The 23,832-nt window shown below is 64.1% G+C and overlaps 10 protein-coding genes across 10 annotated transcripts; 6 read left to right on the forward strand and 4 right to left on the reverse strand.

The window, feature by feature from the left end:
• Positions 1-124: 124 nt before the first annotated feature.
• Positions 125-2,566, forward strand: NFS1 (cysteine desulfurase; the record flags this gene model as incomplete). The annotated part of the gene is made up of 10 exons (XM_076651015.1): positions 125-360; positions 441-569; positions 635-677; positions 749-870; positions 945-1,101; positions 1,192-1,309; positions 1,380-1,609; positions 1,954-2,098; positions 2,173-2,420; positions 2,537-2,566. 10 exons carry the CDS (start codon positions 125-127, stop codon positions 2,564-2,566), a joined length of 1,458 nt encoding a protein of 485 aa, XP_076503432.1.
• Positions 2,567-2,863: 297 nt separating this feature from the next.
• Positions 2,864-4,386, reverse strand: JCM10292_000614 (NAD(P)/FAD-dependent oxidoreductase; the record flags this gene model as incomplete). The annotated part of the gene is made up of 4 exons (XM_076651016.1): positions 2,864-2,946; positions 3,037-3,330; positions 3,464-4,137; positions 4,202-4,386. The coding sequence occupies 4 exons, from the start codon at positions 4,384-4,386 to the stop codon at positions 2,864-2,866; spliced, it is 1,236 nt and encodes a 411-aa protein (XP_076503433.1).
• Positions 4,387-5,008: 622 nt separating this feature from the next.
• On the forward strand, positions 5,009-6,630 carry TFB3 (TFIIH/NER complex subunit TFB3; the record flags this gene model as incomplete). Its single annotated transcript, XM_076651017.1, has 4 exons — positions 5,009-5,274; positions 5,462-5,614; positions 5,766-6,090; positions 6,187-6,630. The coding sequence occupies 4 exons, from the start codon at positions 5,009-5,011 to the stop codon at positions 6,628-6,630; spliced, it is 1,188 nt and encodes a 395-aa protein (XP_076503434.1).
• Positions 6,631-6,824: 194 nt separating this feature from the next.
• JCM10292_000616 (DJ-1/PfpI family protein) lies at positions 6,825-7,626 on the reverse strand (the record flags this gene model as incomplete). Its single annotated transcript, XM_076651018.1, has 3 exons — positions 6,825-7,196; positions 7,273-7,518; positions 7,579-7,626. The coding sequence occupies 3 exons, from the start codon at positions 7,624-7,626 to the stop codon at positions 6,825-6,827; spliced, it is 666 nt and encodes a 221-aa protein (XP_076503435.1).
• Positions 7,627-8,735: 1,109 nt separating this feature from the next.
• Positions 8,736-9,630, forward strand: JCM10292_000617 (uncharacterized protein; the record flags this gene model as incomplete). The annotated part of the gene is made up of 4 exons (XM_076651019.1): positions 8,736-8,742; positions 9,282-9,364; positions 9,431-9,526; positions 9,595-9,630. The coding sequence occupies 4 exons, from the start codon at positions 8,736-8,738 to the stop codon at positions 9,628-9,630; spliced, it is 222 nt and encodes a 73-aa protein (XP_076503436.1).
• Positions 9,631-10,059: 429 nt separating this feature from the next.
• JCM10292_000618 (uncharacterized protein) lies at positions 10,060-10,966 on the reverse strand (the record flags this gene model as incomplete). The annotated part of the gene is made up of 3 exons (XM_076651020.1): positions 10,060-10,299; positions 10,536-10,574; positions 10,634-10,966. 3 exons carry the CDS (start codon positions 10,964-10,966, stop codon positions 10,060-10,062), a joined length of 612 nt encoding a protein of 203 aa, XP_076503437.1.
• Positions 10,967-11,455: 489 nt separating this feature from the next.
• On the forward strand, positions 11,456-13,474 carry JCM10292_000619 (uncharacterized protein; the record flags this gene model as incomplete). Its single annotated transcript, XM_076651021.1, has 10 exons — positions 11,456-11,782; positions 11,856-11,867; positions 11,921-11,959; positions 12,052-12,178; positions 12,295-12,352; positions 12,410-12,576; positions 12,651-12,772; positions 12,835-13,137; positions 13,205-13,300; positions 13,373-13,474. 10 exons carry the CDS (start codon positions 11,456-11,458, stop codon positions 13,472-13,474), a joined length of 1,353 nt encoding a protein of 450 aa, XP_076503438.1.
• Positions 13,475-13,888: 414 nt separating this feature from the next.
• On the forward strand, positions 13,889-16,068 carry JCM10292_000620 (choline transporter-like family protein; the record flags this gene model as incomplete). The annotated part of the gene is made up of 5 exons (XM_076651022.1): positions 13,889-14,917; positions 14,973-15,276; positions 15,336-15,635; positions 15,697-15,962; positions 16,027-16,068. 5 exons carry the CDS (start codon positions 13,889-13,891, stop codon positions 16,066-16,068), a joined length of 1,941 nt encoding a protein of 646 aa, XP_076503439.1.
• Positions 16,069-16,534: 466 nt separating this feature from the next.
• JCM10292_000621 (uncharacterized protein) lies at positions 16,535-21,248 on the reverse strand (the record flags this gene model as incomplete). The annotated part of the gene is made up of 16 exons (XM_076651023.1): positions 16,535-16,548; positions 16,609-16,925; positions 16,994-17,467; positions 17,536-17,738; positions 17,805-18,065; positions 18,135-18,376; positions 18,437-18,496; positions 18,556-18,597; positions 18,659-18,767; positions 18,826-18,863; positions 18,942-19,111; positions 19,200-19,253; positions 19,329-19,441; positions 19,867-20,015; positions 20,078-20,157; positions 20,221-21,248. 16 exons carry the CDS (start codon positions 21,246-21,248, stop codon positions 16,535-16,537), a joined length of 3,354 nt encoding a protein of 1,117 aa, XP_076503440.1.
• A 488-nt stretch (positions 21,249-21,736) lies between these two features.
• JCM10292_000622 (uncharacterized protein) lies at positions 21,737-23,594 on the forward strand (the record flags this gene model as incomplete). The annotated part of the gene is made up of 5 exons (XM_076651024.1): positions 21,737-21,952; positions 22,018-22,488; positions 22,548-22,836; positions 22,903-23,197; positions 23,267-23,594. 5 exons carry the CDS (start codon positions 21,737-21,739, stop codon positions 23,592-23,594), a joined length of 1,599 nt encoding a protein of 532 aa, XP_076503441.1.
• Positions 23,595-23,832: the final 238 nt, after the last annotated feature.

The following is a 23,832-nucleotide window of genomic DNA, read 5'->3' on the forward strand; positions in this document are numbered from 1 at the left end:
TCTACCCACCGGCAACCCGCCACTGACGCGATCCCTCTGCCCTCGCTCCCTCCCTCTCCGCGACCCTCGCGCTGCAGACGCCACTCGACAACCCCGAACTCTGCCCGCAAGGACCGCACGCACGATGCACCGCACCGTCCAGGGCCTCGCCCGCGTCGCCCGCACCACCGCCCCGCGCCCCGCCCGCCTCGCCGCCGCCGCCGCGCAGCACCGCTCGCTCGCGACCGTGTCGAGCATCCCGCTCTCGACCTCCAACATCCCCATCGAGGTCGAGGACGAGCAGACCGCCACCGTAAAGCCCTCCGAGGGCATGCTCGGTTTCGAGCTCTCGGCGGGAGAGTCAAAGGTCACCGACACGACGTGAGTCCCGCCCGTCTCTTTCATCTTTCGCTCGACCGTCCGTTGCCTCCTGCTCACGCTCGGCCCTCGTGAAACTCCAGCAAGGAGACGATCGGACGGCCCATCTACCTCGATGCGCAGGCGACGACCCCGATGGACCCGCGTGTGCTCGACTCGATGCTGCCCTACCTCACCCAGCGCTACGGCAACGCCGGGTCAAAGACTCACGGGTGCGCACTCACTCCTCCTCGCATTGTATCCCCGAACGTTCTCACTGACTCGCCTGGGCCCGCAGGTACGGCTGGGAGGCTGAGAAGGCGGTCGAGGAGGCTCGCGAGGTGCGTCGGCTGTACATCTCGTCGCTCACTCGCGTCCGCCAAACTCACGCTTCAGACTCGCCGCCGTGCAGCACGTCGCCAGTCTGATCGGTGCCGACCCCAAGGACATCATCTTTACGTCGGGCGCGACCGAGTCGAACAACCTCGCCGTCAAGGGCATCGCGCGCTTCTGGAAGGGCAAGAAGAAGCACATGTCCGTCTCTTGCCTCTCCCTCCGTTCCGCTCCTTCTCCCACAGTGCTGACCGTGCGTATGCGCGCGCGTGCAGCATTACGACGCAGACGGAGCACAAGTGCGTGCTCGACTCGTGCCGCGTCCTCCAGGACGAGGGCTTCGACGTCACGTACCTCCCCGTCGACGTGCGCGGCCAGATCGACCTCAAGGAGCTCGAGGCCGCCATCCGCCCCGACACCTGCCTCGTCTCGGTGCGTTGCGCTTCGCTCGACGTCTCCCTCAGACCTGCAATCCGCGGCGGAGCGCGCTGACTGGCTGCGACACGCCGTATGTGTGCGCAGATCATGATGGTCAACAACGAGGTGGGCACGATTGCGCCGATCAAGGAGATTGGCGAGATTGTCAAGAAGCACAAGGGCGTCTACTTCCACACGGACGCCGCCCAGGCCGTCGGCAAGAGTGCGCTCTCGCCTCCGCTCGCCTCACTCCCATTCTCGTACCACACTGACACACGCACCGCCCCCCACAGTTCCCGTCAACGTCAACGACAGCAAGATTGACGTCCTCTCGATCTCGGCGCACAAGATCTACGGGCCCAAGGGCATCGGCGCGCTCTACGTCCGCCGCCGCCCGCGCGTCCGCCTCGAGCCCATCATCTCGGGCGGCGGGCAGGAGCGCGGACTGCGCTCGGGCACCGTCCCCGCGCCGCTCGTCGTCGGGTTCGGAGAGGCGTGCAGGCTCGCAAAGCGCGAGATGGCGGTGGGTCTCTCCCTTCCTTTCTCTGTTTGGAGGATCCGGCTGGCGTCGAGAGGAGGGCAGGGACGAGACTCGTCCGAACCTCCTTTTACGCGGCGACGGCGAAGAGAGGCTTGTTCCTCTTGGGGGCTTCATCGCCTCCGAGAACGGGCGCTCCTCTTCGTCCGTCGTCGCGCGGACAGCGCCACAATGGCCAGAGCGAGCGCTGCAGCACTCGCGCGAGTGTTTGGCAGCGCGACGAGCCTTGTGCAGGGGTTCTGAGCCCTCCCTCCAGGCGTCCACGCACGCTTTCGCTCCTCTCGTCTCCTCGCTGACTCTGTTTTCCATGTCTCCGCGTCGAAATGCAGTCTGACCACGCGCACATCCGCCGCCTGTCGGAGCGGCTGTACAAGGGCATCACGCAGGCGTGCGAGCACGTCGTCCGCAACGGCGATGTTGAGGGGTACCCGGGCTGTACCAACCTCAGCTTCGCCGCTGTGGAGGGCGAGTCGCGTGCGTGTCCTTCTTCCCTCTCTCCTGTATTTTTTTTGTGGCAGAGAGAGCTGACCTTGGACGTACCTGTGCAGTGCTCATGTCGATCAAGGACATTGCCGTCTCGTCCGGCTCGGCGTGCACGTCTGCGTCGCTCGAGCCGTCGTACGTCCTGCGCGCGCTCGGCGCCGAGGAGGACATGGCGCACTCGTCGATCCGGTTCGGGATCGGGCGCTTTACGACCGAGGAGGAGGTCGACTTTGTGGTCGACAAGGTCGTCAGCTCGGTCACGCGGTTGCGCGACTTGAGTCCCCTTTGGGAGATGATGCAGGAGGGGATCGACGTGAGTGTTTCTGGATTGTTCCGAGATGTCCTGGCGATGTTTGGAACAGAAGGAGAAGAGGCGCAAGAGGCTGACCTTGCCCTTTCCCGACTTGCTCCTCTGGGTTTCGCTCGCAGCTCAAGACGATCCAGTGGGACCAGCACTAGTGGATCCTGTGTGTGTTTTTGTCGTCTTGCATGGCGCCTGTAACCTAGTCTCTGGTTGTGTACGAGCGAGCGGTGGGGGTGAGAGAGGAGAATCACGAGTTGCGGAACAGGCGCTCCATTTCCCAAGATGGACACGAGCTGTCTGGTCCCTCGACAGTGCGCGCAAGCTCTGTCATCGAGTCCGACGTGCGAAAGTGCAGCGGAGAAGAAGAAGAGTCTACGGATATATCCCGCAATCTAGCCATCGCCTCCTCTCCCGCACGCGCGCCTCTGCGCACGAGACCCCTGCCGCGCAGCTCAAGGCAGCAGCTCGTCAATGTCGGCGCTCGATGCTTTGCCGTCGAGCAGCAGCTCGGCCATGACAACGCCTGTGCCGGGTCCTGCGAGGGGGGGAGACAAGATGAGAAGGTCAGCGATTGCTTCTAATGTTGATGCCCACATATCCACGCAAGCAGCAGGACTGCACGCACCGTTACAGATTCCCCAGCACGAATGACCCGAAGCGATGTAGACCCCGCTCGGCTCGCCCTCCTCGCCGTCCACCCTGCCAAGCACGGGGTCTCCGCTGCCAACTGGCAGGTAGCACGCCTGTCTGCGCTCGACGGTCGCGCCTTCTTCCGGCGACAGGTGCGAAGGCGAGAGCTGCGCCGTCTGCGCAAGGAGCGACGAGATGGCGCTGTCGTCGACTGTGACGAGAGAGGCGTGCGTCGGGAGAGGGGAGCCGTCGCTCGGGCCGCAGGCGTATGACGTGCCGTCGGGGCGGTCTATTAGACAAGTGCACTGTCAGCTCGACATTCGCGACTCAAACAACCAGCAGGCTGACGGTCCGAGGCGCAAGCGCGAATGCGCCGTTGCACAACGCCGCACAGGATCGCACAGCTGGAGAGAGAAGCGCACTGTAGATCTCGGGCTCGGCATGTCCCCTCTTCTCCTTGATCGACGTAAAGAGCGCCTGCGCCGGCAACTCCTTCCCCTTTGGCGGGCGGATGACGACCGAGTGCGCGCGGCTGCCGCGAATCGCCTTTGCGCGTCCGGCCGCGCGCCCGAGCTCGAGCTTCTTGAGCACCTCGCCCGTCCACGGGCCGGCGGCGATGACGATCTGGTCGGCGGGCAGGGACGAGGGGCAGTCGCGCGAGGCAGAAACGCGGACGGGCGTGTTGGCGTCGCGCGGCGGTGGCGGGTTCGTCGTCTCGAGCGGTGTGATGCGCAGGGTGTAGGGCGCGTCGCCCGATTGCTGCTGCTCGAGGCGGTCGACGGTGCCGTAGACGAGCTGCACGCCCAGCTTCTTGGCTTCGTCAACGAGTGCCGTCGTGAATTGCTCCGGGTGCACTTGCGCCGTCGAGTCGGTCGTTCCGAGCACGCCCGAGCCCGTGACGAGCTCCTGATTCAACCAAGGAAAGAGGTCGGACCCCTTGAGCTTCCTGGTGCGCGCGGCTTTCGCACCGCTGCAGTCTGCCGAGATTGAGAGGGTGTCGAGCTGGCGGTAGCCCCACCTCTGGGCACCACCGAACTCTGCGGCGAGGTCCGCATGCGTGCGGTACGAGAGGGCGGCGAGGGAGGCTGTGGCGGGGCTGCAGAGACGAGCCGGATTAGCGGCAAGGCGACGGTGTGGCGAGGGGAGGAGAAGAGACGCACCCGTGCCAGTCGAGTGCGAGCAGCCCTCCAGCCTTTCCGGATGCCCCTGCCGCCACGCTGGACCCCTCTACGAGCGTGATCTCGACGGGAAGTGCGCGAGCCTGGGCGAGACGAGCGAGGAAGAAGGCGGTCGAGGAGCCGATGATGCCTCCGCCGACGACACAGATCCTGCGAGGCGCGGCCATCGTGTGCAGCTCGGACGAGTCTGACGGAGCAGCAAGCGTGCAAGAGCGAGGAAAGCGCGAGAAAGAGAGCGGCTCCACCTCGGCGCCCGAACCACCGTCATCCGCTACGAGAGAGCTCGATGCGGCACGGGAGAACCATGGACTTTAGCGACAGGCTGTTATCACAAACGCTGAGCGCAGCGCTACCTTACGAAAAGCCCGGCGAGAGTGCAAGTCGAGGCATACTTCGCGACTGTCCCCCTCTCGCGTCAACTTCTTGCTCGACACGCTACGTCTCGCTCGGGGAGGGCTGAGGCTACGAGACACGTCGTGTGGAGCTTCACTGGATTCGCCCATCGAAGCTTGCACGCGCAGCTCCTCTCGCAGTCGACTTGGCTCATCAGTTCGTGCCGGCCGCCGAGCTGCTCTTTCACGCCCGCACTGTCTGGTGAGGCCGCTGAGAGCGCACGTACACGCTCGAGAGCCGTTGTTTCAGCTCGCTGACTGCTTCACTTCCTCGTAGGTCAGGACAACGACGTGACTGGTCACCGGTTCCCGTCGACTCGCACCGCCTCGCAACCACACGAGCGCAGCCTTGCAAGCTAGGCCACCTGTATCGCCGTCGAATTCAACCAAAGACAACATGAGCGCCAAGCCCCGCTTCTTCCTCGGCTCGAAGCGCGGTGGCTCGTCGACCCCGTCGCGCACCCCGGCTGCGTCCTCTCGCTCGACGCCCGGGACCGCACCGAAGCCGCCACCACCACCTCCCGACGCTCCCATTCTCGCCGCCGACGGCGACCGCCGCATGGTCGAGTACTCGAGCCCCGACGATGTCTGCCCGGTGTGTAAGAATGACCGGTACCTCAACCCGAAACTCCGCCTCATGGTATCCAAGTGTTACCATAAGATGTGAGATCGCTTTGCCGAGCCGGCTTCGAGAGCTGCCGATGCTGACTACCCTCCGTTCTCTTCGTCTCTGGCTCCGTCTCTCTGCAGGTGAGTCTCCGTTGCTTTCCCGCCAATCTGGGCAGCTCGCTGGCTGGTCGAGTTGCAGCATGTTGGAGCGGACACTGACATCTCGCGCTCGCGCTCGCAGGTGCGAATCCTGCCTCGACCGCCTCTTCTCGCTCGGACCCGAGCCGTGCCCCGTGTGCGGCCAGACGATCCGCAAGAACCAGTTCCAGCCGCAGATCTTCCAGAATCTCGAGGTGCAGAAGGAGGTGGCGGTGCGGAAACGGACCGCAAAGATGTGCGTGGCCATGCCTTGTGTCCGCTTGCGGAGCCGATGCACAAGGCGAGTTGCTCGCTCAAGGTGGAGGCAAGGGCTGACGGCTCATCTCTTGCCTGTCTACGAACGCCTTCACCTCGTGCTTCCCTCGCCTCTCCCCTACCTTGAACAGCTTCAATAAGCGACGCGAAGACTTCGCGTCCGACGCGGCCTACAACGACTACCTCGAAGAGTACGAGACGATCACGTTCTCGCTCATCCACTCGATCGGGTCGGACCTCGCCGCGACCGAGAGCAAGATCCGGGCGTACGAGCTGCAGAACCGGCAGAGCATCGAGGACAACGAGGAGCGCCTCGCGCGTGAGAAGGACGAGCTCGAGCGCAGGGAGCGCGGCGAGCGGGAGTGGCGGGAGCAGGAGCGGGAGCGGTACCGCGCCGAGGAAGAGGAGCGTGAGAGGGAGCGCGAGGAGGAGAGGCGGCGCATCGTTGAGCAGCTTGTGCGCCGCGCTCCTCTGCCCTTACATGGCTGCTGGTTCCGAACGGGCAGCCATTCTACAAGGCCGACGGACCTCGCTGACTTGCTTGCGCCGCAGGAATCCTCCACCGCCGACGCCGCCTCGATCCTCGCCGCGCACCGCAAGCGCTCCTCGGCGCGCGGCGAATTCCCCGCCGGTTCCTCCGAAGTCGACCCCTCGCTCAAGCTCAAGTTCCTCGCAAACCTCGCCGGACCGTCGACATCTCCCGCAGCCGAAGAGGTGTACGACCCGCTGCTCGACCCGCTCGCGGACCTCGAGCTGTACTCGACCGGCGCGGAGCTGTACGATATTCTCGCGAGGAGGTCCGTTGCGGTACAGCGAGGGGAGAAAACCTACGAGGGAGTGGGTACGCTAGTAAAGGAGGCGGCGAGGGGGGACGAGGGCGGGTTCAAGGTCGAGGAGGTATGGGAGAAGGCGGTGAGGGCGAGTGTCGCCGGCTTGTGGGACGCACCAATTGGATGGGCGAACGGAGGCGCTATGGAGGTAGAAGCGGTGGCCTGAAGCTTCTCTTTTGTGCCGCCGAATCGAGACTGTTGTTGTACTGCTGAACTCGCATCTCCTGCATTGAGCTTTCGACCCCTCGCTCACCGTCTCTCCCGGTTTGTGCTCTTGCATAAGGCGCTGGTGATCGCATATTTCCTTGCAGTGAATTGACTATGATCAAAGCGCTCGACCTGGGCGAGAGACAGGCGGGCTCAAGCGAAAGTGTCGGCTGAGCTGTCATTCTTCCAGACATACTCCATCCGCTTGGCCACCGCCCGTGCCCGGTCAAGTCCCCACAGTTCAGCGACCCACGCCAGCGTCATGTCGATCCCAGCGCTCACGCCCGCCGACGTCCACATGTTGCCGTCTTCGACCCACCGCGCGTCCTTGACCCACTGGACGCGCTCGCCCTGCGTCTTGACCCACTCCCACGCGTTCTTGTTTGACGTCGCGCGTCGATCGTCGAGCAGTCCCGTCTGCGCAACGAGCGCGGACCCGGTGCAGACGGTCAGGAGATAGTCGAGCGAAGGAAAGGCTTGGCGGAGGAAGGCGTGGAGCTCCTTGAAGTGCGGATCAGGCGAGAGCTGAAGGCCGACGGATCAGAGAAGGCTTTTTCAACAAGCTTGAGCGGCCATAGTGTGGCCAGAGGCACCAACGCACCCTGGCGCCCGTTCCTCCGGGGACGAGCAGGGCGTCGATATCGCTTGGCGGAACCTCATACGTGTGCGTCGGGACCATACTCTGCTCGCACATCGAAGCAGGCATGTCGGCCGTCTTGGTCGACACCGGGTCAAGCGTTGTCGAGAGGAGCGAGACCTCGATCGGCGTCTCGCGGCTTAGCATGTTGAGCACTTCGAGCGGACCCGCGACATCGAGCAGCTCAAATCCGGGGAAGAGCGCGACTGCCTGTCGGACCTTGTGTGAGCGACACGATCTGACCCCCCACCACCCCAGGACGAGACGCACAACGTGGTAGGGACTGTGCCGCGGCTGCCCGGCTCGCGAGCGGACCATGGCGCGGGCACCAAGCAATCCAGATGGTCCCGGACCGGGAGTCTGCGGGCTCACGAGAGATCAGTCGCGTGAGAACGGCCTCATCAGTTGCGATGTGGGGACGGAGCGCGGAGAGCATACCGGGGCTTGACGGCGCTTGAACGCTTGAACGAGCTTTCGCCGACTTGTATAGAGACTTAGAGACCGCTTCGATGCTTGAAGGGGCCAACGCAGCGAGGACAGCGTGAGAAGCGCAGGAGAGAGGAAGATGGCCGACTCGCTGACAGTGAGAGGCATGTCTCTTGCCGCTTGCTGAGTTTCTCGAGCCTCGACGAGGTCTTGACAAAGTACCTTGAATGGGAATGAAAGCCTAACAGAGACCAAAGCAGTGCGATTGACATTGTCCAATATGGGCCTTGCTTCCGCGTTTACTTCGATGCAATTCGATGCCTCGTCTCGCTAAGTGAGCACAGATTGAGCTACATTGCTCAAGCTATGTATGTTCGTAAAGTGTGAGGCTAGCAACAAAAATCCACCATCAGTGCATCCGCGCACTACACCACCCTTCCAACGTGGGTCATGTTGTACACTGCTTGTTGGCGACCCGTCAGCCTCATGCGCCTCGCATTGTGACCGAGCGCAAGTAGATTATGGTCCTGTGACACGTGAGGAGATGTCAGGCCGTAGGCAATGCCGCAAAGTGACGCTGCACCTTCAGTTGCGCTACGTACTTCGTGCTGTGCATGGTCTGGCTCTGTGGTCACAGGATCCGTTGCTGAGGGTTTGCACAGCTGAAGACCGTGAACGAGTGTGTGAGGTGCTTATCACCAACAAGGAAGATGGGCATGCAAGGGCGTACCTCATTCTTTCGGGGAGGAGGGCTGCCGGGAGTGGCATACGGCGTCTTGCACGGACTTGCTCCATCAGCTCTTCTACCAAAGCAACGAGATGCAGAGGTCAGAAGCCAGCGCATTCGTGAGCATGAACAAGCAAGAACACTTGCCGAGGTCCCGGTCCGACTCCCCATCGCTGCCCGCTTCCATGATCTGGGTCGCACGCTTGGCTTCTGGAGAGGGACTGGCACTGCGGTGACGATTTTTCGGCGCGTCGTGTCGGCTGCGATAGTTGCCATGCTTGGTCCGCCTATTGCTGTCTCCTCCCTGCAAGTAGGAAAGAGGGAGGTGTCAGAGCACAATTTGCCGCTGCACTGCCTGCCGCTGGCAACACATGGCTTAAGGAACGAATTTACGACGTACCGGCTCAGTCTGCTGTGCAGGGCGGCGAGCCCGAGGCGTGCGAGGCCGACTGTCCTCGTGCTCAGGCTGATCACCTTCGTGCCATGAGGGAGGGTGCGACATGGCAGCAATCGGCAGGACCCAACAGCACTCAGCAGGAAAGCGCAAGAAAGAGAAAGGGCGTGCAGCCGCAATCGCACGAGACCGCGCGGGCAACAAGCTCTCCTCTCCCGGCTTATCCGTGCGGTGTACCCCTTCGTGGCAGTGCAGCGGGCGTAAAGCCGAGCGAAAGACGTTTCAGATCCCTTGCACAGCCGATCAACAGCACAGCCTCTGGTGCAGAGCAAGAGATGCGAGAGTCTCGAAGCAAAGCGGATTGAGAAGGTCCTGCGCGAGTGAGCGCGATTTCGTAGGCTCAGGCTCACGAGCCTCCTCCTCAAGCGAGGCGTCGTCGGGAGGTCGAGCGCGAGAAGCTTGAGAAGGAGGCGCGCGCCGTCGTCGAGAAGGCGGTCGAGGAGGCCAAGGTGCGTCTCTGTGCCTCGTTCGCCTCAGAACTTTGCCCGCTGACCTGAATGGTCCGCGAAATGCAGGCCAGCCCCGAGCCTGCGCAGGACCGCGAGATGTGGACTGATGTGTACTACGCCGGCACAAACCCCATGTTCTTGCCCGGACGCAAGCGTGAGGAGGTGCGTTTCTTTCGACGTGAGGGAACGTGGCGAGATGGCCGAGTTGCTGACCTACGGCTCCGCTGCAGGTCCACCACTCTCGTCCACTGCGCATGCAAGAATAAGGAGACAGCCCTGCAAAAGCGGCCATGTCCTGCTCAAACCCTCCTGCCGACCAGCCCAGCATGTGTCATGCGGTAGTGCGCGCGCTGGCGGGCCGTGAGGGCGGGATGCCCATGCGCGAGAGAGTGTGCCGAGGAGCGCGACGGGTCGATGTCCGGATCCTCCAGGTCATACTGCAAGTCGGGGCCGTTAGACTGCTAAGGGACGGACGAAGACGAGAGCAAAACGCACACTAGCAGACCGACGCTGTACGTATTGCGGTAAGTAAATGTTCACTACAAGGAAGGAGTGTACACCAAACGCACCCTTTCGAGGTCCACGTGTACGCCACCTTTTTGATGACTGTCTTCACCCGGCGCAACCGACGCGAGGCGTTCCCTCCAGCTCTGCGGCACGCAAGCAAGACCCTTTATTGACGCCGTCAAGATAGGTTACTTGTCTGGACGTGCGTTGTTGTACTTCTCCCGATGCTCGACATACCATTGCTGCACCGACGGCATAGGCTGCGGCAGCGGGATGGTCTTGCGCGGGTTGTAAGACCGGCCGACCTTGTCTGCCTCATCGCGACGCTTCTTCTGAGCTGCCATGTCTTTGGCGTACCGCAGGTCTGCAAACTTTAGCGTGAGACGGCACCCGGCACCTCTCACTGCGGAGAGCGGGATTGTGGCGCACTGCCATGAGCATCACGAGATCAGCCAAGGAGTCGCTCAACCCTGTTTCTGGAGACATACCGGTCATCAAAAACGGCTTTGAAAAGCTCGTGCAGGCTCTGGCACGACGATCAGCCCTACCGTTCCCGTGTGAGCCCGTGAGGCAAGGCTAAGTCAACACACCGGGTCCTACCGTGACCGAGAAAGGCAAGCAGTCAGCAATGGCTGCACCAAGGTCAGATCGAGGAGAGACACACCGCGAGCACTCGCATGATGGACCCTTGTTGAAACGTAGGCTGCACATTGGAGCATGAGCTACGAGCTGAGATTGCCGTGTAGATCGCACACGGCTCACCAGCTTGTGGTGCTGCGCAAGGAACTGCCGAGCATACTGCAGCACAGACAGGACCGTCCGCTTGTCCGCCTCGCAGAGCAAGTTCCAGCCCGCGCCGCCGTCAGGATCCGGCCCAGGAAACGTAACGTGGCGCGGCGTTGGGGCGCCGACAAGGCGCAGATACCAGGGCCATTTCCAGGCAGAGAAGTGATCCTTGATGGTCTTCGCGGATGCGGGCGGATCTCCCTGCCCTGCAACAGTATGCAAGAAGGCCTCGCCGAGATTGTCGACGCTGTCCATGAACGCCTTGAGCGAGAGATCTGCCGCAGGAGCAGCGTGCTGGGAGGCGCTCATTTGCGCCGTTTCGAACAGGGAAGAGCACAGCAGAGTAGGAGGACAAGCCGTGCAGTTTGCTGGTGGCGGGCTTCGAGTACGTTCAAGACAGGAGAGCAACGGAGAGTCCGCGGGCACGGCAGCTGCCGACGCGCTCAGGCACCCTCGATGGTATGTTAGCAGATATCGAGTGCTTCTGACAGGCATCCAGCGTCGCATTCAGCATCGCACGAAGCAAGCGCGAAGTAGGGTCGGAGAGGAGACGAGATGGTAAGGCGATGGCACCATTCAACGACAACAGCAGCTGGGATCGCGAGGCGTCGAAGTCGACGTCTGTGTAGCGTGTGCATGCAAGATCTGCTCCGATCAGGCTGGCCCGGTGCGTCGATGGTTGCAGAGGGAAGCGGCCCCAAGCGCGCCCAACGCGACGCCGACGGCTCGCTCTGCGCTCGCCTCGTCCGTCGCTGCACCGTCTCGCCCGAGCGCAGAGCGTCCCAAGTCCGCACAGCCATGCTCCGCTCTCGCATTCCCGCCGCTGCCCGCGCTGCCCTCCAGGCGCGCCGCGTCGCTGCCGCGCCCCTCGTCGCCGCCCCCAGGGCTGCTGCCCCCGCTTCCTTGCGCCTCCCCGCGCACGCCCGGAGCGTCCAGACCAGCGCAGTCGGTACCAAGCTTGTCAAGGACAACGGCGACACCATCGTCATCGCCCACCAGAAGGAGCACTTTGACGCGTACCGCTGCGACCCTCCCGCCCTCGAGCAGGAGGTCTCCAAGGCCGAACTCGTCGAGATCTACCGGGATGCAGTGCAGATGCGGCGCATGGAGATGGCATGTGACCAGGTATGTACACGCCGTACGCGCCGGAGGCGCAGGAAGCGAGAACTAGCCCGTTGACCACCCTGCTCTTTCGCAGCTCTACAAGGCCGTACGTAAGCCCCTGCGCCGTCTGCGCGGCTTTGCTGACTCCTAAGGACACAGAAAATGATCCGCGGCTTCTGCCACCTCGCTATCGGTCAGGTACGTCGAGCGACACCTCATCTTGTCCTCGTCCCCACGACGCGGTCTGCCCACGGCCTTCCGCTGACCCGATGCTTTTCCTGCGCTCTCAGGAGGCTGTTTCGGTTGGTATGCACCACGCGATCAAGAAGGACGACAAGATCATCACGGCGTACCGCTGCCACCCCTTCGCGGCCCTCCGTGGCGGCACGATCAAGGGTGTCATTGCCGAGCTCCTCGGTGCGCTCGCTTCTCTTGCTCGCCCGGGGACGGAGAAGGCTCTGTCGTGCCTGATGCGCCCTTCAAGAAGACGAAGTTGACTGCTGAACTCCGCGCTGACCTCTTTCCCCCTCCAGGTCGCGAGGCCGGCATGTCGAAGGGCAAGGGTGGCTCGATGCACATCTTCACCCCTACGTACGTGTATTTGCTACTTGAATGCGTGCTGCAGAGCTAACCTCCCTCTCCTTGCAGCTTCTTCGGTGGCAACGGTATTGTCGGTGCCCAGGTCCCGCTCGGCGCCGGCATTGCGTTTGCGCAGCAGTACCTCGGCCAGGACAACGAGCACGCGACCTTTGCGATGTACGGTGACGGCGCGTCGAACCAGGGTCAGGTCTTCGAGGCGTACAACATGGCCAAGCGTGCGCTCCCCGTTCCCGCTCACCCGATTTCTGCGCATTCGGTCGCGCCTCGACTGACCCGCTGCGATGAACAGTTTGGAACCTTCCGTGCGTGTTCGTGTGCGAGAACAACCTCTACGGCATGGGCACGTCGGCGGCTCGCTCGTCGTCCAACACCAAGTACTTCCAGCGCGGCGACCTCATCCCCGGTGTCCAGGTTCGGCATTGCATACCTCGAGCGAGGAACACTTCGGACTGACACCGGACTGCGCTGCACAGGTCAACGCGATGGACGTGCTCAGCGTCATGCAGGCGGTCAAGTACGCCAAGGAGTGGACGACTTCGGGCAAGGGCCCGCTCCTGCTCGAGATGGTGACGTACCGCTACGGCGGGCACTCGATGTCGGACCCGGGCACGACGTACCGCACGCGCGAGGAGATCCAGCACATGCGCTCGAGCAACGACCCGATCACGGGGCTCAAGAACCTCCTCCTCGAGTGGGGCGTCGTCGAGGAGGCCGAGCTCAAGAAGATTGACAAGGAGGCGCGCGCCGTCGTCGAGAAGGCGGTCGAGGAGGCCAAGGCGCGTCTCTGTGCCTCGTTTCGCCTCAGACTTGGCCATACTGACCTGATTGGTCCGCGACATGCAGGCCAGCCCCGAGCCCGCGCAGGACCGCGAGATGTGGACTGATGTGTACTACGCCGGCACGAACCCCATGTTCTTGCGCGGCCGTGAGCGTGAGGAGGTGCGTTTCTTTCGACGACGCGAGGGAACATTGCGAGATGGCCGAGTCGCTGACCTGTGCTTTCCGCCGCAGGTCCACCACTTTGCGAAGAACGACTCGGACCTGTACGAGGGCGGCGCGCCGCAGTTCGGCACGGCGGGCACCAAGATGGAGTCGCTTACCTCGACCGTCTAAGCGGATCCTCCCCTTGCTCCCTCTCCTTTCCACTTTCGCCGCACCGTGTCCATCTCGCCCCTCTTTCTGTGTCTTTTTCCGCAGTGCGGGCTGCGTCTAGCCCGCTCGCCTCTCTTTCCCGGTCAACCCTTGCCTCCTGGTGTCCCCCCTTCCCCTCGCTCTCCTTGACGTCCTCTGCTCTTCCCACTCTTTGCGCATCTAGAGAAACACACAACCTGGGCAACTCGCGTCTGTGTCTGTGCACGTGCGTGACCCGCTGCGCGCTCGAGAGGCTGCCCCGTGAGCGAGAGATGAAGCGCCACCTCGCGTGCGTTCCGAGGCGAAGAGCGATCGCCCCGTCGCCGTTCCTCGTCTCTCGCCTCGCTCGCCGCGGCCGAGTTCTGCTGGCCGAGTGCACGCTACTGCCCGCCTGCCATGGACTTCCGCAGCTTTGCGGGCAGCCTGCTCCAGTCGACCGCCGCGTCGCAAGCCGCCCCACTCTTCTACAGCACGCGAGCCGACCTCGCCGCCCACCGCGCCGCAGACTCGCACGACGACATCCTCGGCGTGTCGGACGAGAGCCTGCACGCCCCCGCCCAGTCGGCCCTCGACCGCCGCTTCCCGCTGGACGCGTCCGACCTCGCGACTGATGACACTGCCTCGCGCTCGGCGGCACGCTCCACCGCTCCAGGCGCAGTGGCGAGCCACCTGAGCGCCATCCCGGCCTTTGTCTCGCGTATCGGGCGGGCACCCGCGCGCGTCAGCCGAGGGTGGAAGGCGTACGAGTCGGTCGCGGCCTACTCGACTCGAGGCCGCCGGGGAGGCGCTTACTCGGACAGCGAAGACGACGAAGACGAGGAGCGCACCGACGAGGAGGACGAGGGCCCGCTGCCAGGGGCGTTCGTGTCGCAGCCGGCGGTGGACGACGAGCCGCACGCGATGAACGAGCCGCTCGTCGGGCGAAGAACCCTCTTCGTCTACCCCGTTCCGGGGCCAGGGGGCGGTGCCAACTCGAAGGAGCGGTACCAAGACTCGGTCTGGATCGTCGCGTACGGCGTTGCCCTCCTCGCCACCCTCGCACTAGGCCTCCAGGCCTGGTGGTCCGCCCCACCTCTCCCCGTCGGCGCACCCTCCGCGTCGGTACTCTCGACCCTGCCGACCCTGTCCCTCCTTGCCCTCATCTCCGTCGTCGCAGGCGTCGCGACCCTTGCCTACATCCTCACGATCCAGCGCAGCCTCGCAACCCTCATGACGCTGTCCATCTTTGGCGGTCCACTCCTCTTCTGCGCGACCGGCATCGTCGCCTTTGCCGGCTCGTTCTCCCGCTCGGGCGTCGCGTCCGACGCAGGATGGACCACTGGCGTGCGGTGGTTTGCCGTGCTCTGCTTTGTTCTCGCCTTCTTCCTCGGGCGAACGGCTCTCTCGCGAAGGAAAGAGCTGAATCGAGCCATCAGCGTGGGCGAGGTGCGCGCAGTCGCCTTCTTCCGCTTCACTGCGACTTACCACCGTATGCGCACAGCTCGCCTGCCAGACGGTCCTTTCCCATCCGGCCCTCGTCCTCATGGCCCTCTCGCTCTCCCTCATCTCCGCCATCGTCACCCTCCCCTTCGTCTCCATCATCGCCTCGCTCCTCGCACACGGTCCACAGTCGCCCAGCCTTGCAAGCTGGGGCACAGCCCTCACCGTGCTCGTCTTCTTTTGGACCCTCGCCATCGGGAGAGGGCTCTCGCATGCGATCGTCGGCGGGTGTGTCGGGACGTGGTACTTTGAGCGCGAGGGCGACGAGTACCAGGGCCCGCTCGAGGTGACCAAGGCGTCCATCGGTGCGTGTTGCGTCCATACGTGAGCGCGGACGCGGTCTCACCCAGCTCGACGTTCGCAGTGCGCGCGACGGGGCCTTTACTCGGCACCGTCATCGCCGCCTCCTTCTTCCTCGCCGTCTTTGAGTCGCTCGCAACAGTCCTGCACGCCATCCGCCGCGCCCTGCAGTCCTCGCGCCTCCCGTCGTACCTCCGCCCACTGACCGCCCTCGCTCCGGTTTTCGCCGCCCTCGCCGGCTACGCCGCCTTCTTCAACTCGTACGCGCTCAGCTACGCGGGCATGACGGGCGAGCCGTACTGGTCGAGCTCGAGGGAGACGGCGGCGCTCTTTACGGCCAATCGCGCGCGAAACATCCGCGACAGTGCGTCCCTTCCCCTCCCCGTCAACGACCGTCCCCGCTGAGTCAACATCGCCGCGCGCAGCGGCGCTCCTGCGCCTGACGCTCTTCGTTTCCTCCACTGGGTGGGGCCTCCTGGCGGGCCTCCTCGCCTTCTTCCTCTCGTCGTCGCAGCTCGACGCGCGCAGCGGCGGCTACGCGCCGACGCTCGCGCTCCTCTCGTACGCCATCCCGATGTACACCGTCAAGCTGTGCCACAACGTCATCAGCGACGCCGTCGACGCCCTCTTTGTGTGCACGCACCTCGACGCCGAGAACCAGTTGTCGCACTGCCCAAAGGCCGTCGAGGCGGTGCGTCTGTGCTTCGGCCCGATTGTTGCCCGTCATACTGACTGACCTGCCTGCGTGCGCGCAGTTTGGCACGCCTGAGGCAGAGAGCCTCGGCAGTTTCGTATAGATGCGCGCGCGCGTTCTCCTTCCCCATCGCTCTCTCTGTATTCACGTCTGCCAATCTCGTTGTTGACCTTCTTACCTACTATTGGCTCCACCCCTCGTGTGTTCACAACCTTACTCTCTTGCCGATGTATCGTCTCTTGTGCGCGTCCTCTCCGTAGCTCTCGTGTTGTGACTTGGCGCGGTTCCTCTTACGCTCTCTTCCAAGACCTTTCTGCGGAGAAAGAACGAGCGAGATCCGAACGAGCAAGAATCGAATGCAGGAAAGACAGGCTGCGGGGGGGGGGGCGTGGACAGGAAAAAGTGGCAACGAACAAGTGATAGCGAACACGTGCGAAGGGCAGACCAAGGGTGGTGACCAGATTAGGAGGGTGATGCGAGGAAAGGCGAAGGTGCAGAAGTCAAGTGAAAGGGTACAAGATGTGCATGAGACAAACAAGGTGTACTCGAGCCGGAGTGCGGGAAGCGTATCATGCCAGGCCGACTGCACGCACGATGACGGATGAGCGAAAGTCGCTCGGCAGTGGAACGAGAAGAGACGCACGCTGCTCCTTCAGCCCGATCACCCACCGCGTCCACAGCATCTGCGCGATCGGGCTCCTCGCCTCCTCGACGCCCGCGCGCCGGCTTACCCTCCTCACCGCATTCTCGTCCTCCTCGTCAGACGAATCTTCCGCGTCGACAGCAGGCGGGTTGCGCCCGTGTGAGCGCCGCTCGAGGGTTGAAAGCAGGACGGCGGGACCTTGGGGAGTCGAGATGACCGAGTTGTGAGCGGCGGCGGACGACGAGGGCGACGAGGCAGAGTAGATGGCCGAGAGCGAGGGCGACACTTTCGCGAGCGAATCGCGGATCGCCGCGTTGCTGTGAAAGGCCAAGAACGTCAGTGCACGCTACTTCACGTGAGCGGCAAGCGAGGTTGCAGGACGCACTCGTTGATCCCGCCCAGGACGCCCTCGACGACCTTCCACGCCATCGCAGGGTTGTGCGCCGCGAGCTCTTCAAAGCCCTTGCGCACCATCACCAACGCCTCGAGGTCCTTCGCATCGACCTGCGCTGCCTTGCCCTTCTCTGCGCCTGACCCCGCTGGCGTCGAAGAGAGCGAGTCGATCACGGGGCAGAGCACGTCGCGGACGACGAGTTTGCCGAGACGGTCGACCTCGCTGCCTGCGCCTTCGACATCGAGCGACTCGGCGATGCTCGTCGCGGACGTATCCGGCGTAACACCCGCCGCCGCCGCTCCTCCGACATCCGAGTCTCCAACCGAGGTGGACGAGGACGCGACGCTCGACGTCGCTGAGTGCGTGCGCTGGCGGAGCCGCTGCGACGCCGAGCGGACAAACTCGGTCGAGGCGCGCTGCGAGCCGGCACTGTCGAGGCGCTTGATCGGGCGGACCGTGTTGAGCCTGCGCATTTCCAGTGCGCATCAGCGCCCTAGGTCAGATGCGAGACGAAGTGAAACAACAGGGCGTACCCAGATCCGACATCACCTGCACCAAGGATCGTCCCGTTGATGTCGTGCCGCGCGCGGTACGAGTTCTTCTTGCTCGGGCTCGGATGGGGCGCGAGCGCGCTGCCCGACGGCTGAGCCGAGGCGTCGAGAAGCGAGGCGACGGACGGTTCGGGGGCAGTAGCGGGAGAAGAGAGGGCGGCGAGGTCCGAGTCGAGAGGCTGCGGCTGTCCGGATGCAACCAAGTCCGAGTGAGCCGGGCGAGCAGACGAACAAGAAACGGGCAGACTCACGAGCTGTACCTTGGCCATAACCCCTTCCGCCTCGGACTCGGCCTTGAGCGTGTCAAACGCCCAAGCGCTCGCGACCGTCCCCCCAAGCGTCGCGTCCGCAAGCGGGTCCTTCGCGCCCTTTCCGCCCTTGTCCTTCGCTTCTTTGGCGCGCGGGCCGTTCGCGCGCCAGTCTTGGTACCGCTCGATCAGCTCGGCGAGCTGCGAGGTGCGCCGTGCGTACTTGACGAAGCGATGCTGCAGGAGCTCCTTGGCCGAGGGGCGCTGCGCGCGGTCACAAGCAAGCACGAGGTCAGAAAGCCTGGCCACGAGGCCTTGTAGAGTCGCACGCACCTCCTTGGGGTCCTTGATCAAGCACAGCGCGACAAAGTCCTTAAACGCATTGCTGAACGCGCCCTCTAGGCTCGGCGGCCTCGCCTTGGGGATCAGGAACAGGACGCGCATCGGGTGGTACTCTGCGAGCGGCGGCTCGCCCTTTGCAAGCTCGATCGCCGTGATGCCGAGCGACCACAGGTCGGCTTTCGAGTCGTACCCGGCTTGGCGGATCACTTCGGGCGCCATCCAGTACGGCGTGCCTGTGCGGCCCATACGGTCAGTGCTTGCATGGGTAATCGTGCACACAGACGAGTACGAACCGACAAAGGTGTTGCGGCGGCCGAGCGTCGCCGTGAGCTGTGCTGCGACGCCAAAGTCGGCTGAAGGGACGAGCGAGCATGAGCGCGGCTGTCACGAAGGGGAAACTCGCGTGACGTACCGAGCTTGACGTTCCCAGTTGCCGAGAGGAGCACATTCGCAGCTGCACCGGCGTTCGCGTTAATTCGATCCGCTCGTCTCCCGGAAAAGGTTAAACCGCGCACCCTTGATATCGCGGTGGATCTTGTTCTCGTTGTGCAGGTACTCGAGGCCAAGAAGTAGCTCGCGGCAGATGATGGCGATGTGCGCTTCAGAGAACGGACCGGGCTTGAGCTGTGTGAACGTTGGAATCAGAGAAGCGGGTGAGGCGAGGGCGCGGGAGGAGACGGACCAGGTCAAGGCAAGAACCGCCGGCTAGATACTCCATAACTGCGAGATGAATCGAGAGTACAAGCGTAAGCTAGACTTTTACAAATCGTGCTTTAGCAGTTCGCGTGCCCAACTCACCAATCCACAGCTTCCACCCGCGCAGGAAGCTACTGTAATACCGCGTGATCCACTCTGAGTCGCAGTCGGCGAGATGCGAGATCTCGAGCTGAATCTCGGCAATGTCGTCGTCCGAGTCTTCGAGGTCGATGATCTTGATGGCGACGGGGCGCGACGTCGGGAGGTGCAGGCTGTGACGTTCACCCGTCGGCCGCAGCTCATGAGTCTACGTCCTCTTCACGCAGTGAGAGTACGAGCAAGGCTTAGAAAGACACGCACGCCTTGTAGACGACGCCAAAGCTCCCGACGCCCAGCTTCTCCTGCAGCTGGTATCTGCAGAAGGGCGACTTAGAGTCAGCGGCGCACGTCCAGCCGCTTTCAGCACCTTGCACAATCACGCTGACGCACTCTTTGGTCGGGTCTTCGTCGTCAGACGCGTGCGCCGGGTCCCCCCCTCTGGCCCGTCGCGGTTGACTGACCCGTGCGAGCCCCTCGTGGCCCATTGGAGCGGCAGCAGGCACCTGTGCGGGCGGCAGAGCGAGGCTGGGCGGCGGCGCAGGGTCGAGCTCGGGGACGCAGGACGCCGAACGAACGAGAGACGGACGCGGCGAGAGGGGTGAATGCGGCGAAGGAGCGGGGGCACGACGCGGGCGCTGGGGCAGCTCTGGCTGTCCTCGAGAGCGTGCTCGTGCTCTGCAGCGAGGCCGTGCGCTCTGCGACGCGGCGCGGGCAAAAGTTGGACGAAGCGGAACGAGGTGGGGGCGGTGCTCTCTCCTGTCGCGAGCCCGTCATCCGCAATCGAACGCACAGACAGCGCCACGACAGAGCAGGCAACACTCTCAGAAGCACTGCGGTTGAGCCAGAACGTCAATACAAGCAAGGCGTCTAAAGTGTCTGTTCCCGCCCTTCCGCGGCGATTCGCCCCTCATCGCATCCTCACGCCCACCTCGTCAAGCATCTCGGCAAACTCGCCGCTCTCGATCAGACGGTCCAAGTCGTCCGCCCCGCCGATCGACCGCGACCCGACAATGATGTTGGGCCACGTCGAGTGCAGAGTCCGCCGCGCGAGGAGCGCCTTGAGCTGTGCCATGTCGGCTGCGTGCACAGTGAGGCGGGTCAGTCCGTATTTTGAGTAGGCGAGGAGCAAAGTCACGCACGCCGCAGATCTGCCTCGACGACGTGCGCGGCGGGCAGCAGTCCCAGCTCTTCGAGCCGCTGCTTTGCCCGACGCGAGTAGCTGTTGCAAGTGGGTGCGGTCAGCCTTCTGTGCCAGTAGAGGAAGCGACTTGAACGAACGCACGGGCAGGTAGTCTTGCTGAAGACGACGACAGGCACCCTCCGCACGGTCCGCTCGAGCTGCACCTCGAGCGCGCTCTTCGGTCCCCGCTCCGCCATCGCGCTGTACACCCTCGCCCACCCCTCTGCCGCCCCGCGCATCGCCTCGGGGTCCCCGCGCACCTGCTCGCGCAGCGGGAGGTCGGCGAGGAACCCCTTTGCGCGCGCGTCGAGCTGCAGCTTCTCCGTGTTTTCGCGGTCCTTGTCGTCGAGGTACACCCACCCTTTGTCGACGATCCGGTCGACGAGCGCGCGGTGCGCAGGTGTCATCGCCGCCGAGGACGACGCGGGAACTGCTGCGTCGCTGTCGGCGGCGTCCTCGTCCAAGTCGCGGTCAATCACCACAGCAGCCGAGTCCTTGCGCATGTCGACGCCCGGGCCGAGATACTCGCCGCTCCCGACGACGCCCGTGCTCCACTCTGTGCTCGCACCGCCGAGGACGCCGTGGCGATCGCGCTCGTAGCGCTCTCCTGCTCCCTTTCTCCGCGCGCCGCCTTCCGCGCCGAGCGCCAAGTCCTGCTTCTCGACCCCGCGGCGCTTCTCGTCTGCGCTCCTCCTCCGACGGTAGAACGGCCCCGGGAGGATCTTGTCGAGGTGCGGGAAGCGGTCCCCGAGGTCGGCGTACCCCTGCGGCGTCGCGTCGAGCACCTTTTGGCGCTGGTGCCCGAGCCCGACATAGTCGCCGTAGTTGACGACCGCGTCGGGGTGCATGCCCCACGCGAGCGGACTGTGCCCGTCTCGGAAGCGCTGCGACGTGTCCCAGCTCGAGACGAGGCGCGCGACGAGGACGACGGTCGAGAGGAGCGCGAAGGCGGCGACGACGAGGGATGCGACAGGGCGCTGCTGCCGGTAGGTGCGGAGGCGGAGCACGAGCGGGTGCGAGAGTGCGCGGCGCACGGGCGCTGGCAGCGAGGCGGATGACAGACGGCGGTGCGAGGATGGTTTGTCGTCGTCGGACAGGGACGTGAGGCGCGGCGACGTCGTGGGGAGCATCTTGCCGCGGCTCGGCGGGACAATGCACGCGTTTCTAAGTCTACCGCGCAGGCCACGGCTGCTTCGCTGCGGTGAGAGTGAGCCGTGAGAGGACGAAGAGCGAAAGTGATCGAGCGAAGCGACTTGAGCAGCGACAGCACGCCCAGCAAGACCGGTCAGCGCTGGCGGGGACTGACGAGGCAGATACACTGGCTCTCGAGGGAGTGGCTGAGCAGCACGCTCCCTCCAAGCTGCGATGCAGCCGCTCTTCGACTTCATCAGTCACCGACAGTGATGGAGCCTTTCCTGCTCTTCAACGTCCCTCTGAGGCTGATCGGACTGTTGGGCGCTGCTTCAGACTGTTCCTCCGTGCTTACCAGCCATCCTACCGCCCGATCGAGCTGCGGGCGATGCCGACGCTTCGGTGACGTTACGGGTCGGACGAGGCAGACCGGCCGGGAGTCCCGCTTCTGCTCTCCTTCCTGCCACTCCGTTCAGACTCGACCGCCATGGCAGACCCGCTGGCTACGCTCACGCACCCACCCGTGCCAACATCGAAGCTGCGCAACTGGAGCGCGACCTACAACTGCGCTCCGTCGCTCTTCTTCGCCCCCGTCTCGAACAAAGAGGTCGCACTCATCCTCACAGAGGCCGTCAAGCGCGGCAAAAAGGTCCGCGCCGTCGGACTCCACAACAGCCCCGGTCCCGTCTGGCACTCGGACGAGGTGCGCTTCCTTCGGGCACCCCTTGTCAACCTTGCGCAGAGCTGACCCTCCAAGCCTTTTTGCAGTGGCTCGTCTCGATGCGCAACTTCAAGCAAGCCCGCTTCGAAGCAGGCAAACCCCGCCACGCCATCCTCGGCGCCGGCCTCTCCCTGCGCGAAGCCAACCCCATTCTCGCCTCGCACGGCCTCTCGCTCCCGACCGTTGGTTCTCTCCCAGACGTGACCGTCGGCGCATGCTTCTGCGGCCCAGACCACGGCTCGTCGGCCTTCCACCCGATCGTGACCGCCTCGGCAAAGGCCTGCACGATCGTCCTCCCCTCGGGCGAAATCCGGCGCATCGCAGAGGGCGAGGACCTCTACCGCGCCGCGGGCGTCGGTCTCGGCGGGCTGGGGATTGTCACGGAGGTCGAGTTCGAGTGCGACGAGGCGTTTGGGCTTGAGTTCACGATGACCCGGATCCGCCTCGAGGACTACCTCGACGACGAAGACAGCGGCAAAAAGCTCTTCGACCTTGCGCGGAGCGAAGAGTATGTCAAGGTGCGTTACTTCTCTCTCCTGAAGCTTCGAGCGCCCCGCACTGACGCCACTCGCGCCAGCTCTGGTACTACCCCTGCCCGACCTGGTCATCCTTGTCCACCAACACGGTCCTCTGGCGCGCCAAGCGCACGGCCATGCCCCCGCCGCAGAAGGAGCATTGGTCTCTGCCCTACACGACCAAGCTCATGCACATCCTGCACGGCCTCGCCTACTTCACGACGACGTACCTGTTCCCGGCGCTCCAGCCGTACCTGAACTGGATCATGTTCTGGCTCCTTGCCAGCTCCCTGCCCAAGACGCAGACGCTTCGGTCGTACGAAGCGCAGACAATGGACTGCGGCTACGCGCGTAAGCTTGCGATTCGCTCCCTCTCATCCGCGTCGCGGGTTTCCTGACTGTCGCGCGCTTTTGCAGAACTCGTCGATGAGTGGTGCGCCGCCCTTCCCGCGCCCTCTGCTTCTCCCCCGACCACGTCGCCTTCCAAGTCCGCCACCTCTCCCGGCGCCGCTATCCTGCGCCGTCTCGTCGCGTACCTCAATTCGCGCGAGGGCCGCTCGATTGGAATGCACGCGCCCGTGGAGCTGCGCTTCTCGCTCAACCGCGGTGAGGACTTTTATCTGTCGCCGGGCGCGCCGTACGGGCGCTTGCTCGGGCGCGAAGGGGGCCGCGACGAAGAGAATGACCTGATGCTGTGGATCGAGCCGATCATGTGCGTCCCACTCTCACCCCTCTCCCCTCCTGTCGTACCGGTATTGACGATGGGATGGGGCCCTCGCAGTTACCGCCCGCTGAACCTCCCGACCCCGGCGCGGTTCTACCGCTTCACGCACTTCCTCGAAGACCTCCTGCGCTCGTACCCGGCGAGCCGGCCGCACTGGACGAAAGCGCACTTCCCGACGCCGGAGCGCGAGCTCGTGCGCATGTGGGATGCCGAGCGCGTCGAGGCGTTCAGGCGCGTGCGGAAGGAGGTGGACCCGAGCGGGGTGCTGTGGAATGCGTGGCTGGAGGAGAGGATTGGGCGGAAGGCGGGGACAGAGGGGAGGGGCGAGAGGGAGAGGAGGAGGGAGGACGTCATGGGGCAGCCGTGGGCGTTCTTGAGGGGGTGAGCGACATGTGGGACGGCAAAAAGAAGGCGTGCGCTCTGTCAAGCCCTGCAGCAGGCCGAGTCGGCGTGAGAGGGGACGTCTCTAGGCGAGCCGTTCGTCGCGAGCACGGCAAGTAGGTGAGTGTGACATGATCAGCTCAGAGCAGCGAGACAACGAACGAGCGGGACGGCGGCGCGGAAGGAAGAAGGAGTCTCCCGCCTCTCCGGATTCAGTCAGGCGGGAGCCGCCAGCAATTCTG

The sequence above is a fragment of the Rhodotorula paludigena genome (genome assembly GCF_050403205.1).
Source record: "Rhodotorula paludigena JCM10292 DNA, Rt_paludigena_JCM10292v1_ctg44, whole genome shotgun sequence".
Classification (NCBI taxonomy): domain Eukaryota; kingdom Fungi; phylum Basidiomycota; class Microbotryomycetes; order Sporidiobolales; family Sporidiobolaceae; genus Rhodotorula; species Rhodotorula paludigena.